The sequence below is a fragment of the Triturus cristatus genome, chromosome 7 (genome assembly GCF_964204655.1).
Source record: "Triturus cristatus chromosome 7, aTriCri1.1, whole genome shotgun sequence".
Lineage (NCBI taxonomy): Eukaryota > Metazoa > Chordata > Amphibia > Caudata > Salamandridae > Triturus > Triturus cristatus.
Window position 1 is genome coordinate 776,838,976 of NC_140590.1, and position 18,733 is coordinate 776,857,708.

Sequence of the window (18,733 nt, forward strand, 5' to 3'; positions counted from 1 at the left end):
ACTATTGAGGGGCCAGGGTCTATTTTAGCTCTTTCAAATCCCCACATTATTTAGGAGTTACTATCCTCCACAATCCCACACATGGTCTTCACATAAACGGCGTTCTCAGATCAAAAGATCTCCGCTAAAGATGCCACCAGGCCCGTTGGACATTGCAGCGCCGGTCCGACGAGGAGCGCCCAATGATGAAGCATGACACCCTAACAGGTGTGTGAGGGCAACAAGATCTGAAATTTAAATTTTCCCCTCCCAGATTAGATTTAACAGCTGACTAACAACGATCTATTCCAATTTGGCCATCTAGAGGAACTGTTCTTACCTGTTTTTCCTATGTAGACCCCTGGGAGCATTAGAACAGGACCTCTTTAAATAACCAGCTCTCCTGTCCCCCCCTCCTGATTACATGTCTAGACTTGCTAGGCACACCACTTTCTTAATCAATGGTCTTACTGCACCATGCCTGGCTGACGACGTCCGACTATTCAGGGGATGTCCAAGCATCGCTTATGGACATGCCCTTTGATGGCTCCCTTCTCTTCGGAGACAAGGCAGACTCACTGCTGGAGTGCTTCAAGGATAGCAGAGCTACAACCCAGGTCCTTGAGCCTTTCCATGGCCCCTGCCATCCCCAGTCCACATTTTGCTCCTTTAGTGGCCACGGAAGGGACTTCCAGCCATGTCTTTACCAACCCAGCCACAACTGTATAGAAGCTTCCCAGTCTCTGTGTGGCCGATGATGCTGTACTCACAGACCCTGTGGGTTGGGCAGTAAGAGGTAGGGTCAGTCCACCACCTCCTCCACAGTAGCTGCACCCTCCAAACCCCAGTGGGAGGCAGGATACGTCCCTCTGGAGCTTGATAACATCAGACGCTCTGTTCTTCAGATTGATTGAAGGGGGCTAGTCCCTCCCCTTCGTGACTACTCCTCCACCCATGTCACCCACTTGCGACAGGATATCGGAGGACCATCTCTCCTTGCACCACCAGGAAGTTGTGGCTCTCTTGGCAAACTGAGCCATAGAGAGGGTGCTGATGCCAGAAGCATATCATGCTTGTTATACCTGCTACTTTCTGGGAATCAAAAAGAACAGAGGCCTTCATCCTATGTGTTGGACTTGACCCTTTTTGCATGGTCATCCCTAAACTTTTTGCCTTTCTCCTAGCTTTTTTTCTGACATGGTGCTGGTGGTTTTATGACTCTGGGCACTTTAGCACTGCTGTCCAGTGAAAAGTGTGTGTGCTCTCTGTGTTAAATATGATAAGATTGGTCTACACCTGTTTGGCCTATTTAATTTACCTGTCAGTCCCTTGTAAAGTGGTATCTCATATACCCAGGGCCGGTAAATAAAATGCTATTGGTGGCCTTGCAGCACTGATTGCACCAGCCACCAAAGTAGCCGTTTCAAACCTATCTCAGGCCTCTGCCATTGCAGGGCCTGTGCGCGCAGTGTTACTGACGCTGTGATGTGGCACCTAAAGTGTGTGCCATGTCTGTGACCCCCCCATTTACTGCATGGCAGTCACCCCTAAGGTTGGCCCTAGCTAGCCCTATGGGCAGGGTACATTGTAGGTAAAAGATAGGACATGTACCTTAAGTGTGTGACATGTCCTGGTAGTGACAATCAGCCATTTTGGTTTCTCACTACTGTGGGGCTACCCTCCCATAGGAATGAATTGGGGATTCCCTAATAAGTGTTTCAGTGGTAATTCCTGATATGAGAGGAGCAGCGTGGTCAAGTTTAGTATATTTGAAATGGTAATAATAAATGCTGCGCAATGGTGTGCACAGATTTATTATAACTATTTTAGAAATGCCACTTTTAGAAGATGGCGTTTGTGTGCTATGTGTCTGCCTGCCTGATGTGAATTGCATGTCTGGCTTTTGAGTGACAGGGGCTGGTGAGGTGTGTGTGTGTGTGGCTCCAGGAGTGGCAGGGTGAGTCAACACTAGGCTGAATGGTACATCTGCATTTGGAGTAGTGGGAGGAGTAGTCCCCTGATCCTGAATAGGATTGTGCCTGCCCCAATGAATGCTGGCTCCGGCCCCCTACGGTGTGTCTGATGACGAACCCCCATCTGACAAAGGGGAAGAGGAGCCTTGTAAGCAAAGTGCTCCAATTCCCCCCTGAACCAGTTTTTGCTGGTTCCCCCAAGCCCTGTGCCAGGGCAGAAAAAGCAAATATGCCATATAAATATAGGGGCTGTGACCCCATGAAATGTTGTGCTGTTCCTGTACTTGCGGGGGCTTGCTGCTGCTGGGGACCCAGGAGGAACCGCCACGCGGGCTTGCCTTCCTGCTGGAGAGCCCTGAGTGCTGGCCTCCCTGGGCCCAGCTGTGCCCCTTGGATCTTTGGACATCTAGCGCCTTGTGAGCGCTCTCAACTTTATTTGCCAGCAGAAGAAAGGAACTGGCATCTGTAGCGCGGAGCTGCTGTCTATTTGGAGGGAATCCAGACGTGGGGATTTCCCCGCATTTTGCCTTTCGAGCGGGTGCCCACCCCGCTTTATGCTTTTAATTATTGGCGGGAGCCCACCCCGCTTATGGTGCAGAAGAGTGGGAGCCCACCCCGCAATTACTTTATTTGTAGCGGGCGCCCACCCTGCACTATGCCGAGAAGAGGAGAAGCGGCCACCGCGATCGTGCAGCAACCAGGAAGCCAGGTGGCCTTGCCTGACTGTGGGCGGGTCCTTTGATGCCGGCGGAGCAGGGAGAGGATGTCCCGCCTACCGCAGGAACCTTCCGGAGCCTCGCAGGCTCCTCTCCGAAGTCCTGTGTCCCCGGAGAGGGACCGGGTGAAAACCTAGTGAAGGGGGAGCCTTGCGGGCTCCTGAGGCTGCCGCGAGCCACCAAAGAGCGAGGTCACGACCAGAAGAGGTCCCGTGATCGGGGCCTGCTTGAGAAGTGTGCCGGCCTGCCTTCAATCAACCAGAGAGCCCGGTGAGTGGGGCAGATCGGAGCCGATCTTGCGCTCCCGAGGCACGTGTAGTGCCTGCGCCTATTTTCCTTGTTGGGGGCAATTTAGTTGTGGTGGAAGTCCCATATCGGGCTTCACATGCACCATGGTGCCCAAGCCTAATTTCCAGCTGCACCGCGAGAGAAAGCGCATAGCTGCAACGGGGGCCTTTCTCTGAGAAATCAGTTAGCATTGTTGGTGCCAACCGGGGCACATTGTCGGTGCTCATTCTTTGCCACAGCTGCCCTGCCTGACAGTGGGCAGCTGCACCAAGGGGGAACGTTTTGTCAGAGAGTCCCAGTGGGAACCCAGGGCACAGTGAGTGCCAGTGCCCACAATTATCTTCACAGTTGTACTGCAATTAGCGGCAGCTGCAACTTTTAGCCCAGCGCAATTGCGCACTTTGGATTCTGCTGCAGTGGCAGCCAGCCCTGACATTTTGGGACATAGGGCATTTGAGCCCTCTGAGAAGGCCAGTTGGCCAGAGGGTCAGTGTTGGGTTGGTAGGGCGCCAGGCCCTAATGTGATTTATGTGGTGCCTAGGATAAATGTGATTTATGCACCCTGATTTATGCCTCTAATGTGATTTCTGCTTAGGAGGTTATTGCATAATGTGTTTATACTTGTGAGGTTATTGTCTAATGTGTTTAGGCTTATGAGGTTGGCGCATAATGTGTTTTACACCTAATATGATACTGATTGCATAATATGATTTATGTTGCAGGATATAATGCGGAGTGTTTTACCAGTAGTTACTGGTTACGTTCTACATTTACCATTTGTGCATTGTGATAGTTCTGACAGTGGCCCCATTGGCCCTGTCATGTGTATATAATACCCTGTAAATATTGCCTAATGCCAGTTGGCACAGTGTATATTGTGTGAGTACTATTCTAATGTGTTCTGGATAATACAAAGGCTATTTTTATATATAGCCTTGTGTGGAATTTATTTAGTGGTGTGCCTAGAGTGTTGCTGCTGTGTGTGTGTTGCGCAAACGCTTTACACATTGCCTCTGGGATAAGACTGACTGCTCCTGCCAAGCTACCAAGGGGGTGAGCAGGGGTTATCTTCAGCGTGTAACTCCCTTGCCCTGACTAGAGTGGTGGTTTCTGCCTGGCTTAGGCACAAGCCCTAGCCAACCAGAAATCCCACTTTAACACTATTCCTGCACCCCCACAATTATTTCGCCCTCAAAAAGGCGAAATTTGAGGGGCGTGGCCAAGATGGCAAAGGGATAGGACGTGCTTAGCTTCGTCTCCTTGCTCCCGGGCGCCCAACTCTGCCCCAAAGTACGTTTTAATCCCCACTACCGCTTCGAGACAAAGGAGGAGCACTCCCACAGCCCCGCAGTAGCGTTGCCTAGGCGTTTGCCATGGCTGGGGGCCGGAGAGATAATTTAATCCCCAGACGACGAGCTGCGACGCAGCATATCAAAATGGCAGCCGGACCGGGCCTGTACCTCGGCAGCATCTGTGGAGCGGCGGGGGCACTGCAGGTGGCGGAAACTCGCTCCGGGACCCCTCGGCGGCACCGCACCGGCTTGGACGCTACAGAGACAGGAGTGGGCAGGCAGCGGCAAGCAAGGAGCAGGAGAGCCACGTGGAGACTGCACACCCTGCAAGTTGATAGGAGTGCAGAAAGTGCCGACTTTGTCAACGGGGGGCCCGGCTGTGACGGGACTCGGCCAGACGCGTCGGCTGGCATGCCCTTTCAAGGTGTTGTCATGGAGAGTGGGGTTGACCGGCTGCCCACCATCGTGGATGCCCGGGCCTTGCTACCAGGGACCGGCGAGCCAGTAGAGACCTGCAGGAGCGTTTGGGCGGCCACGAGGCGATAAGAGCGGCTTCAAGGCAGATGAAGGAGGCAGGGTGTGGCGCAGGGGGGCAGCGGCCAGACTCATCGGCTGGCGCCCATTCAGCATTGCTGAGCACCCTCGGGAGCCTGCTCCGGTGGCTGGGAGACCCGCCGAAAAGCCACATGGCCCAGGCAGCAGCATCACCCAAGCCACACCGCACACAGCCAGTAGCTCCCAGCAGTGAGGGAGCCTGGCTAGAGCACGATCAGACAGTCAGCGGCGCAGGGCCCAACTGCAGGAAGCAAGGGCAGGTGAACGGCCGAACGTACGGGGCATCGGCCAGGGATATCGTCTGGCACACTGGAGACGTAACTGGCGACGGGGGAGAGCGCGAAGAGGGCAGGTGCCTCACCTAAGGCTGTGGAGAGGGGCCCGGCATCGATCGATTTGGGACAAGAGGGGGCCCAGCTACCACCATGGCAGCCCCCTTCGGGCCTTGCGGGAGGAACACCAGAGGCCTCACACATAGGGGGCCCAGTTACTGAGTGGCCCAAGGGAGCCCGGGAGACTGCTGGGGCTTCGGGGAACGACAACACGGCCCCATAGCAGCCCGGCACGCATAGACAGGAGACGGCGCAGGCTCTGGGGCCCCGGGTCTGTGCGTGACCCCACTCCGGAGGCTGGAGCGGGAGGGCTGTAGGCAGCCCTCATACAGAGTACCCAGGTTAGCTTGCACTAAAGCGAGGACGAAGTGGCTGAAGAAGGAAGGCCCAACTCAGAGCAGGGGGACAGCAACGGAAGCCACTGGCAGGAGACCGAGGCCTTTTGGGACCCCAGGGCGCCAGATCGTTCAGGAATAGGGGCACTGTCAGACCCTCGGGAGAGACACACCACATTACGAGAAAGACTTAAACATACCATCGTGTGCTCAGCCTCCGCAGCCGCGCAGGAGCTCGGAACCAAAGCGACACTGCCCACATTGGCTCATCAGAGCAACGGCAACCTACAGCCGACCTATGGAAAGGTAGACAGGAGCGGAGGGCCTTCACTGGGGACACCTTCAAAAGTGAAGCGGTGAAACCTAGGAAACTGAAGGGAAGAGGGCGGTGTGCCAAGCTTCAGCGGACAAGACGCTATAGGCGGCCCCCGCTGCATTCGGGGCGGGGGCTCTCAGCCACAGACCCGCTTTGTCAGCTCCCGCCATGACGACGCAGCGAACCAAGAAGGACATGCTCATCAAACCGAATTCCGATGTAGAGGGGGCGGAGGGCCCGATAACCCGTGCTTTTCTAGAGACATTATTCAACACCTTGCAGGACGATTTTCAGACTCTGAAAAGCAAAGTGGTGGGGGAAGTGAGAGAGATCCGAAGAGACGTGGATACTGTAGTAGACCGAGTGGCCGCGATAGAGGATCAGGAGCAAACAAGGGATGAGGATGTGACAACTCCAGCAGGAGGTGCTCCACTTGCGAGAACAGCAAATCGACCTCAAGGCACATACGGAGGATGTTAAAAACCGCTCTCAGCAGAATAACATACGTGTCCGGGGAGTTCCATCGGATGCAGAAGACACAAACATGGTCCAATACCTACAGGCCCTGTTTTGAGAGATGCTCGGGACTCAGAAGACACGGAGATCCGCATTGATAGAGCCCACAGAGTTGGTTTGCCCCGGAGGGCCCCGGTGCCAACACCGAATATCCTTGCCTTCTTGCCGGACTACCCCCTAAAGGAACGCATTCTCCGGCAGGCCAGAGCGAAACAACCGATCCAGTACCAGGGCCAAAATATAGCCTTGTACCAGGACTTGGCAGCCATTGGTGGGGGCCCAGGGTACCCCTTCATTAAACGTGAGGATCGACCTCCCAATCTCAGGGGCTCTCCCATCACGCACACGGTGCTTCGAGTTTGGGACGGGGTCACCATTAAGAAGGGGCTGTCCTCTTTCCCTTTGCCCATGACTCCCATACTCAACAACAAGGACTTTACCCCCGGGAGCTGACGAAAGGGCGTTCCCGAGATAGAGGGAGGCGGTATGCAAGGCAGCAGGGCACTTCTTCGATTTGGAGGGGATACTATCCTTCCAGGACATATGTGCAGAATATGGCATCCCAGAGACCGAACAGTTTCACTATCTGCAACTAAGACAATGGTTACTCAATACGGAGGTGCTACCGAAGGTCTCTCGGAAGCGGACGAAATTTGAAAAATGGCTTTACATAGAAGAACATAAGAAAATGATCTCTGAGCTATATGATGTGTTACGCCCTCAAGCCCCAAAAGAATACATGGCCGGTCAGAGGAGATGGGTGGGAGAATTGGGGAGAGACCTCAGAGCAAAGGAGTGGACTGATATCTACTACAGTGCTACCCACACAGCACGCAATACTGCTAGCAGGGAGACGGAAGTTAAAGTGGCTATGTACTGGTACTTGACTCCGGTCCGTCTTAAAAGGGGGAACCCCTAATTGCAGCCCAACTTGTTGGTGTGGGTGCGGGGCAGATGACACATTGTACACTTATTATGGGAATGCACAGAATTGAGGAGTTATTGAACAGCAATACTGGACGATCGCCAATTTGACACGCAGATCCCGAGATTCCCAGCTTACGTGGTCTTGGGCCTACCTAACCCGCTGATGTATCCACTAAGGTCCCGCAAGGGGAAACAAATGGGGTTGACATTGGGGGAGACTCTCCAAAACATCTTATCGCATTGGGGAACGCGGGTGAAGCCGACATATTTAGGGTGGCTACACAGGCTTTGGTATATCTTGGGTATGGAACGCACTCACTAACTCCATGACAAGCTTCAATGAAAACCTGGCAACCGCTACTTTCACTATTGTCAACTGAAATTAATTAAATCGCATGCCCTAGATACCTGCGCCTTCTCCGCCTGACGGGCACTGCATTTCCGACCTAGTACTGTGGCAGTGCATGTATGATTGCACCGCTAATAGTGGTTAGATCAGCCATTCGCAAGCACACCAGTTCGAGGGAGGGGGAGGGGTTCTGTTCTTCCCTTTTTTTGGTATTTTTTTACTTTTCTTCTTCAAAGGCATTGCTATTGCAGAGTTGGCGCGAGATGCCGGGCTATATAGTGTCATTCTGGACATTTTAGTAGGCCCCCCCGAGGCCATGTTGGGGTCGCCCAGTTATCGCATGTTAAGGATGAATATGCATGGTAGACAGCTCCGTATAGCAAACAGCATATTACAGGCTTATGGAAATGTTTATTATACTATTGCTGAATGCCAATAAAAACAAAGTTAAACCTAAAAAGGAGTAATTCATAATGCTCATGCTCGTTCAAGTTCTGTCTGACCAGGGAGAATGGATATTAGAATTTGACTTGCTGGACACATAGTTTCACATTCCCATTCTGCCTGCTCACAGGCATTACCTGTGGTTCAAGGTAGCACACAAGCACTTTTAGTTTGCCGCGCTCCTTTTTGGCCTTACCAGCACCCCTCTGGTGCCCACCAAGGTGATGGCGTGGTTGCGGCTCATCTGTGGAGCTCACCGGTACCAGGCTTGCACAGTCCTGATGACTGGCTGTTGAATGCGGGCATGTACCAGGCAGTCGTCTCCCACATACAGACTATGGCGGACCTCCTGCGCTTTCTGGGGTTCACTTCCAACATTCCAAAGTCACACCGGACTCCCTCTCAGATGCTCCCTTTCATCAGAGCCGTTCTGAACACGGTGCAGTTTAAGGCTTATCCTCTCGATATTCAGGCTATGATACTGATGTATCAGCCTCTACACTGGGTTTCGGTGAGACTGACTGAGGTTGCTGAGCCTCATGGCCTCCTGCATTCTGCTTGTGATTCACGCCCACTGGCATATTTGGGCTTTGCAGTGGGACCTGAAGTTTCAGTATGCACAGCATCAGGGAAATCTCTCCGACATGGTCCAGATCTCGGAGGGACATTCAAAAGAACTGCAGTGATGGCTGATGAACCACGATTGGGTCAGCCCTCCCTCAAACAGATCTGACAGTAGTGACAGATGTGTCACTCCTGGGATGCGGCATCCATTTGGGAGAGGTGGAGATCAGAGTCCTCTTGGTTTCCGGCAGAATTTGGACTCCACATCAATTTACTGGATTTCCTGGTGATCAGACTGCCATTGAAACCCTTTCTAACCTCCATCAAGGGAAGGTTAGGGGAGGTGTTCATGGACAATAACACTGCTATGTGCTATTAAAACGAACAGGGCAGGGTGGGGTAGAAGACCCTTTTTCAAGAGGCCCCGCGCCTCTAGACATGGCTTGAACAGCAGGGCATGTCCCTGGTGCTTCAACACCTAGCGGGCTCTCTGAACACCAGGGCCGACTAATTCATCCAAAAATGCCTAGCGGATCATGAATGACATTTCAATTCGGAGGTAGTGCAAGGTCTCTTTCAAGAGTGGGTGAATCCTTGGTTAGACTGTTTACGACTGTTTGCGCACTGGAGTTTCTAAGGTGGCTCTGACTGGGAGACACTTTTTGTCCCGAGCGAAGCTCAGGTCTCCTACTCACCTTTCCGCTCATTACACTCCTGCCCAGAGTTCTCAAGAAGGTATCCTTTTGGCTCTGGACTGAGCTCAGAGAGCTTGGTATCCTGAGCTGTTGAGCATGGCCATTGGTCCTCTGATCAGTCTACCCCTTTGGGAGGTTCTTCTGTTGCAGCAGCAGGGGAGGGTTCTCCAATCAAACCTGTCAACACTCCACCTTCATGTGTGGAGATTGAGCGGCGACAGTTGACAGCTTTCAACATTCCACATGAAGTCTGCAATGTTATCTTGGCAGCAAGGTGTCCCCCCTACCAGGACGGTATACGCCTGTTATTGGGGCACATTTATGGCATGGTGTGCAGAGACAGGTTGACCCTCTTTCTGCTCCCCTCTCTCAAAGCAAGAGTCTCTGCTTTGGGTACCTTAAAGGGTTATCTTTCTGCCATTTCAGCCTTTCTGTGAATACTAGATCAGCCTTCCCTGTTCATATCCCATGTTGTGTATAGGTTTCTGAAAGGTCTGCAACACGTTTCCACCTTCATCATTCATCAGTGGGACCTTAATCAGGTGCTCACCTTTCATATATGCGCTTCTTTTGAGCCACTGCACAACTGTCCTCTCAGGATCCTTACCATCAAGATTGCCTTCCTTGTGGCAATAACCTCTATCCGGAGGGTTAGTGAGCTTCGGGCTTTATTATCTAAGCTCCCGTACCTGAACATCTACCCAGACAACCTGGTTCTTTGCACTAGAGAATCCTTCCTGCTGAAAGTCGTCACTCCCTTTCATGTAGGCCAGTCCATCACCCTGCCTATCTATTACTTTCTGCCACATCCCTCTATGAAAGAGGAGCGACTTCACTGCATTGTTGTGTTCTACCTTAACTGTACAAAAGAGTTCCGGGTGGACGAGCAACTCTTCATGGGGTATGTCGGAGAGAATAAAGGAAAGGACATCCAGAAACAGACCATATTCTGATAGAACGTACTCTGCATTAAGACCTGCTATGGAATGGCCAAGAAGAAACCCTTTGAGGGCTTGCGTGTTCATTCCACCAGAGTGAAGGCTGTGACAACTGCATTAGCAAACGAAGTTCCAGTCCTGGACATCTGCCAGGCAGCAACGTGGGCTTTTCTACACGCGTTCATGAAGCATTATTGCCTGGACAATCAGTCTGGATGGGAACATTGCTCGTTCAGTCCTGCAGGACTTTCTAGTGTGAAATAGTTTTGCAGACCCACCTCTGGTGAGGTATGGCTTGGGTATCTATTCTAAGGTAAGGAATCTGATCTGTGCTAGAAGTCTCTATCAGATGAACAAGTTGCCTATCTTCAATTACACTTATCCAATTGAGAACATCTGGCGGCAGATTCCTTACCGACACACCCATCCTCCCCGCTCTGCGAATGGATTGCTAGAGACAGGGCTGGTCCTCTTTCAGGGCCCTAGTTGTCCACACCAGTAGTTTTTTTTTTTTTTTTTTTTTACTTTTATTCAGAAGTGTCAGATTACATATGAATTACATAATAACCACACTTTATACATATCAAATCAAGCATAAATTCCCAGCGTTTTAAACATTTGTCGCTATTCACAATCAATCTGTTATCGGTGCCCATATTTGCTCACCAAATTGCTTTCTTCTATGACCCTTCAATTTATAAAGCGCCATTTCCATATGATATAGAGCAAGGATCCTAGACCTCCATTCGGAAAAAAGGGGTGGGTCCGGGCTTAGCCACTTTGAAGTTATACAAAGGCGCATCACAGCCATACATAAAAATAAAAAAACCCTTTGTGGTGCTGGCCTTCTACTAATTGATAAATCGAACTCATTACCAAACAGGACTAAGCCCGGATTAAGAATTACCGATAAGTCTAGGGAGGAATTCAGAAAAGATTGCATATCACAAAGGAGGGGGGCCAATGACGAGCACAAACAAAACATATGTGCAGCATCCGCTGCTATCTCACCACACCGTGCGCATTTATCCCCCCTTCCCGACTTCCATTTTGCGATCTTAGCTGGAGTATAGTAAAGATCAAAGATTGACATAAAACACTGGCTCTTTAAACTCCCAGATAACAAAATAGAACTTGCCAGCTCTAGAGATTCCTGCAAATCTATATTCTGAATCCCAAGCCTTCTTTCCACACCAGTAGTTAGTGTTTTTCAAAACTACTGGGGTGGAAAGTTGCACAAATAAACAGACGTCAGTGCGTTGATGTGGCTCCTATATAGTCACACGCACGTCACAATGCCAAGTGGAGTTGAACGACGCCACCTACCGGCGTGCAGAGATGTGCTCACGAAAAAGTTCCAGATCCAGTCTGACGCCTGGGGAGAATTCTCAGGTAAGCAAAATGCGACTAGATAGAGTCTCTAACAGATAAGGTGTTACCGAAGGTAAGTAACTTGTTCTATATGACAACGTACGTAATGTAAAGTGAGACTTCTAAAACCTCACTATGACTGAAATAGACATTGTGTGATGCACACATTACTAACTAACATCATGAAACATATACACAAACTGGCATATATGTTAAGAACGTAATCTGCGAAGGTGAAAGAGTTAATATACAACATAAGATAGTTTTCTTTAAGGATCAAATGGAAAGACAGAAACCCCCAACCCGGTGCTAATCTACTCTCATGCTAATCACAGAGCTTCCGCTCCAAACCACTGAGTAAACAGCCACCTGTATATTTGCAAGATTCCCTATTGGGAGGCAACCATTGCTGTGCATCCAGGGCCTTTCGTGTTTAGAGCAATATGACAGGGTAGACAACTGGTTGGTGGGTGAAGGGCAGAGGAAAGAAGTGGATGTAAGAGAGTGGGGTAAATAAGGGAAGGGGCACAGATTAGGTGAAGAGGTGTGGACAAGGAAGAAGTCAAGAAAGAGGGTTAGATCCGGTCAGAGGTCAATTAAGCAGGAAGCGGTCAAGCGAGAGGAGGAAATGGCAGAAGTGAGACATAGGGCAGGAAAGAGTTTTTTAAGTTAGGGGACAAGCTGACAGAGGAGAAATAAGAGAGGGTTAGGGAATTTTGTGAGGTGACAAACACTGGGCATGAAAGGGAGCAATGCAAAGGGGCGAAGAGAGGATGACATAGGTAATCACCAGCGGCCTTGAAGTGCGGAGGCACATGGTTTCTTTTCACTCCCCAAGTACTCCCTTTACCTCTCCACGTCCTGATGGCATCGCGCCAACTGCGTTTTCAGCTTCATTTCCTCTTCCTGCATAGACTGAAGTTGAAGATCCTTAGACACCGTTTCACTGGAGATTTGTGCAATGTGTGCATCCCAGGCACTTTTCAGGGTCTGCATTTCACCTTGAAGCCTGAAAAACATATACTTGTCAAACCTGTTGTACACTGAAGCTCTTCAGATCATACAAAACAGTTGCAAAGCACACCTAATAGCAAAGATCAGACTCGCATTCAGTTGCAAGCAGCAGAAGCCCTTATGTAGCCCTTCACTGACTACACTCTTCCTGGTGTGACTGTAAGCATCAGAGATGAACGGGATGGTGTGTCTGGTGGAGATCATGAAAAATAGGACAGTATGCTTTGAGAAGACAACAATGAACATTGTGTCCTGAAGGAAGAGGTGCGCCCTGAGAGGATCAGGAAATAAGCTGCTCTTTACTGAAACAATCATAACTCAATACTGTGCCTTTACAGGATCAAAAAAGACACGGTCTCCAGAGAATGGAAGTCAGGATACTGTGTGTCCTACACGGGCTCTCTGCCTAATGTCACTGACATTCTTCAATGTTGAGGGTCGCAAATGTAGCACTCTCTCAATATCAAGGGCCCCGTCTGAATATCAACTCACAGACCTGCCTCTCTGTTGAAGCTTGGTGTCACAGGTCTTCCTCGAAGTCGAGGGAACTCCACAATGTTAAAGGGGTGAGGAGAAAAGGCACAGAAAGCGAATGACTGGGTGTCAGGTGTGTTATCCAGATGGACTAAAACATCGCCAACAGTCCTAGACTGCACTGGGCACTACACTAGAGTAAAGCATTAATTTTCAGCAACTTAATAAATGCCTGGCCCCACCCAGCCCAGTAGCAGCTCTCACATCATACTGTTGGTAGCCCGAGCACAACAGAGAAAAATCCAAAACAACAAACCAACGGGGACAATAAATTTACCTCTGTGACCCATACTGACCGACCATCTGTCAGAAATAGGCTCTATGAAGTCAACTGAAAGACAAAATGATTCATTTAGGCGCCTCCCTTTCAGAAAAGGTTTAAATAATGTAGAAAGTATGACATACTTTGAAAATAAAAAGTTTGTGAAAAAATAATTGGAGGGCCGAGATGTGTTCACGGTCCAACCCAAAAAGAGGGGACTGAAGATCCGTGACTGGCTTAAAGCAACAGTGCAGCAGTTCACTACGATGTCTATGGAAACACTCTTCCTATTATTATTTTTCTTCTGAAAAGAGAAAATGATTTGCTCAGTGTTGGACTTGGCCCTTTTTGCAGGGTCATCCCAGAACTTTTTGCCTTCCTCCTGTATTTTTTCTGACCCGTTGCTATTGGTTTTATGACTCTGGGCACTTTACCACTGCTGGTCAGTACTAAAGTGCATGTGCTCTCTCTGGTAAACATAGTAAGATTGGTCTGTGTTCACCGAGGGGCGGGAGTGAGTCGGAAAATAGCACAAAAGGGAACGCCAGGCTGATATCAGAGGGGGCTGAGTGAATCTAATGCCGGCTGGCAGAGAGGGGCTGAAGAGTTGCCACTGTTTGGGTATCCTGACCCCGAGGTCTAGGACTTGCTGACGGACGGAATAGACCTTGCCAGCTCAGTTGATTGCACTGCCTACTTGTTTGATGCAGTAATAGGCAATAACGGCACTGGTTCTCATACCCAAGAAGCAGCAGAGGACACGGCCTGGTCTCCTTCTAAACGAGTGGATACCCAGGGGCCCAACAAGAGAGTGCTGGGAGTGGAGCATGGGGAAGTTCCCCAGAAAAAGGGGTAGAATGCCCTAAATATGGGGAACGGGGGGGGGGAAGTGGGGGGGGGGAATCTGATGGAAGAAGATGATGACACAGGGGAGGCGGTGAAAGATGCCAATCCCACGAGGCTCACTCCGACAGACATCATGCAGGTCATCACGGCTTCCAGGGAGGCGCTGGAGATGAAAATCGACACAATAGGGACGGAGCTCAGTCTGCTGAAAGATGACCACCGCAAACTCAAGGAACGTGTTGCAGTTACCGAAAAAGAACCTCACTGACATTTCGGGAGCGGTGACTGCTCTACAAAAATCTCTCAGAGCGGTGGAAGTTAAGGTCAAAATACTAGAGGTACGAGCAGAGTACAGAGAAGGCAGATCCCGTAGAAACAACAAACGAATAGTGGGAGTACTGGAGTGAGTGGAGGGCATGGATATGGTGCGTTTCCTTGAGGACTGGTTCAAAACAGAAGTGGCCCGGGAGGGACTTTCCCCTTTCTATGCCCTGGAGAGAGCTCACAGAGTCCCAGCCAGACGGCCAAAGCCGGGAGCCCCCCCTCGCCCAATTGTGGCGCAACTCCTCCACTTCATGGTTCGAGACCATATTTTCCATCATGCCCGCCAAAGACAAGACCTACAGATGGATAACCACAGGATAATGATTTTCCCGACTTCACCAGAGAGGTACAGTGTCAAAGGGCGTCATTCTTGGCCCTCAAAAGAAGCTTCTGCAATTACAGATCCCGTACGCAATGTTGTTTCGGGCACGTCTCCGAGTGGCTGACTCAAATGGGGTACAGTTATTTACTACCCCGCAGGAGGCAGGGGAATTGCTGGACTCTCGCCCAGCACAGGAGCGACGCAATCCATCCCAAGACCCGACACAGCAGAGAGCGAGTAATAGCAAACAACCGAACCGAGCCCCGTCTCCCAAGGAGTAGCGATCAGAGAGGCGCAAAGTACTGCAGGCAGTTGCAGAACTTAGGCAGGGCGGTTCCAGCCTTGGCTCGAGCAAAAGCGAAATTGAACTGGACAGATTGGAAAGCTCGCTGGCAGCCAGTGTGAATGAGGACTCGGAACCCGAATTGCCAGAAGTCACACCTCAGACGGCGGGCGACATTGCCTAAGCAGGGCAATCGATGGGGAAAACCAAAGGACCTCCAAGACGCTGAGAGAGATCCAAGCGGCAAGGTCAACTATGGGGTCTGCCACCCATGTTACAGAGGCAGCCGATCGGCTACATATGAACCGGGGCTACTGATCAAGCCAAGATACAAGGGGGTACGGCCTGGTGGTGCTCCGGGCCCTGTAGGGTAAGCTACATACCCCCACCACTAACAGACAAAGTTCTAATACGTAGTTTTAGTTTGGATGGGAACTAGTTTCTGGGTCCCTGTCTTTGGGAGGGGGAGTTGGGGTGTTCATTTTGATAAGGGGTTGTTGTTTGGGGCCAGGTGTGATACTCTTAGAAAAGCCACTAAGGACGTAATTCACTTCACACAATGGCACCCCCCCCGTAGATATTAAATGTATATCTTGGAATGTACACTATGCAGCGCCAGCACAAAATACATGCATACCTGATCAGGAGTGGGGTACAAATTGCGCTACTGCAAGAGACCCACTAGTTGGCAACAGAAGGGGCTGCGCTCCAATATCGATGAAGGGGGCAAGTGTTTTATACCAGCTATTCAGCCTTCGCCAGGGGAGTCCTGATCTGGGTGAGGGCAGGAGTGCCCTTTCAGGGCACACGACAGATAATAGACCCTTAGGGGAGATTTGTGGTAGTGTCTGGATGATTAGATGGCAGAGATATAATACTTGGGAGCTTATATGCTCCTAATACAGAACAACCCGCATTTCTGGCCCAACGTTCTGGCACGCTTTCCCCTGTGCTGACGGGTTCAGCGCGATTAGGCGGAGACTTTAATTGTATTACTGACACTGTGCTGAACCGCTCTCATACCCCACTTCCTGATGCTCCAATACATAGACTAGCGGAGACGCGCCAACAGTGGCTACAGCGATGGTGGCTTAGAGACTCCTGGAGGGCCCAACACCCTGGGGAGAGGGACTACTCATTTTTCCCTGTGATGCACGATCGCCACGTATGATTAGATGCTATATTGTGCTCCCCGGATGTACATGCGAGAATGCAGACTAGTGAATACCTCGCCAGAACAATCTCTGACCATAGCCCTGTATTATTGAGCCTGGTGTGGACCGGTGAGAGACCCAAAATACCCATCTGGCGCTTGAGACCCGAAACACTGGAGGATCAGGTCTTCCATGCGGCAGTGGGCACTGCTATAGAACAATATTTTCTAGAGAACATCAATACGAGTCCCCTTATAGAATGGGACGCTTTTAAATCGTTCATTAGGGGGCGCTGTATTTCGGAAACGGTGGGGACAAGAAAGGTCCTCTTACAAGACATACAGCTGGTGGAGCAACGACTCTGGGAAATTGATAAGGAAAGGCCTGAAAGGAGGACAAACATGAGGAGCTACTGGAGGCAAAAGAGGCAATGGCAACCCAGGTGGAGCGACTGCGTTGCTTCAACTATAAAAATTATATGATAGGCGCGCACTCAGAGATGGACAAATCTGGAGCCCTCCTGGCTTGGTTGGCAAACTAGGCTAGGAGGGGCACATTGATACAAGAACTCAGGGGGCCGGGAGGAGAAACTCACCACAGGCAGCAGGATAGTAACGTTCCTAGATTACTATGTTAACCTGTACAAGAGTAGACTGGCACCATCAGAGGAGGGTCTAGACGAATGTATAAGAGATAGGGAGCTTCCGAGACTAGATGAGGAAGCTGCGGCCAACCTAGGTAGTGACATAGAGATCGGCGAGGTGAGAGGGACTATTAAGAGCATGGCCAGGAATAAGAAGCCAAGGACGGACGGGCTGCCGGCAGAATTCTACTCGACTTACTCCGAGTTATTAGCTCCCAGGCTGGTAGACCTATACAATCGGGCGAGGCAAAAGGGCTGACGACGAGGGAAGCGGTTATCATCCCACTGCTTAAGCCAGGGAAACCGGCATTGGACAGAGCGGCATACAGACCACTCTCCATGCTTAACTTGGATTATAAAATCTTGAGTCAGATACTGGCTTCCCACCTTCTCCCGCATATGACGGCATTGATACATAAAGACCAAGCAGGCTTTATTCCCACCAGGAATACAGCTCTAAATGTTCGACAGCTCCTGCATGTGTTGGAGGTGGATACCTATCAGAGTAAGGAGGCAACTATTTTCGCGGTTGATATTGAAAAGGCGTCCAATAGTCTCGAGTGGCCTTATTCATTCCAAGTGATGGGGAAATTTGGACTGGGGGCAGAATTTGTTGAATGGACGTCCCTCCTCTATAAAGAATCCACCGCCAGGGTCAGGCACCTACACGGTGGGTCGAGGAACGAGACAGGGATGCCCGCTGTCCCCATTATTATTTGCCCTGGCAATGGAGCCGCTAGCAGCCCGTGCTAGAACAGGCAGGCACTATCAGGGCCTGGAGGTGTCTGGACAAGTCCATCAGATAGCATTATATGCTGACAATTCGCTGATGTTCCTGGCCGACCCATTTGAGGCACTGCGTGGGGCTAAGGAGCTTCTGCATGGCGTGGGAAGAGCGGCAGGTCTCAGAGTAAATTGGGCAAAGTTGTGCCTTTTCCCTACTGGGACAAACAGAACCGGTCTGCCAGCGAGAGAGGGAGTAAAGTGGGAGGATCAATGTCTGATATTCCTGGGCACAGAAATATACCACGCACACAGAGATTTGCTGGAAGCAATATAGGGAGAGCGCTGAGAGGTGCCAAAAGTAGCTTTGACTTCTGGGGACTCTCCCGCTGTCGGTGGTGGGCCGAGTCTCTCTCCTGAAAATGGTAACATGGCTGTATTACTTCAGATCGCTGCTGGAGTCTTGGGATGAGATGGCAATATCCACAACAGGAGATTTATATAAAGAGAGCGCCGTGATCCCGTTTAATGATCTCCGGGAAAGATATGATTTACCAGAGGGAGATTTCCCACCATATTCAGCTCTCATGGCAGTCATACGGAGGCACTGGCGAGAGGGTCTCACAGAACCCCAGACGTCAGCGATGTGTCAATACGTAGTAACAGGGGCGGGCACCTTTAAGGCAGTCACATGCCTCTATAGAAGCATAATACATGAAACAATCCTACTCCTGACTGGTTTACATCAACAATGGGAGCCAGACCTGGGTGATTCAATACTGGATAAAGTGTGGGGGGAGTTAGCGGAGAGGGCATGGAAGAGTACCAGGAACGCTAGGTTCCAGTTAGTGCATTTCTACATTTTACACAGAGCGTATCTCACCCCGGGCAAGATTTATAAATATTTCAACACACAAACAGCCGCCTGTCCGCGTTGCAACATGAAAGGTGCAGAATTCCTGCATATTTTCTGGGACTGTCCAAACGGCTGGGTTCTGGGAGGGAGTGACCACAGTATTGACGAGTGTGACTGATCGA

The 18,733-nt window shown here is 50.6% G+C and overlaps 1 protein-coding gene across 1 annotated transcript in view; it reads right to left on the reverse strand.

Moving 5' to 3' along the window:
- Window positions 1–18,733, reverse strand: part of CCDC57 (coiled-coil domain containing 57) — a 742,721-nt gene that overhangs the window by 430,327 nt on the left and 293,661 nt on the right. Inside the window, exon 8 of the mRNA XM_085617570.1 lies at window positions 12,441–12,599. Coding sequence (XP_085473696.1) covers window positions 12,441–12,599 — 159 coding nt within the window. The remainder of the gene's footprint in view (window positions 1–12,440; window positions 12,600–18,733) is intronic.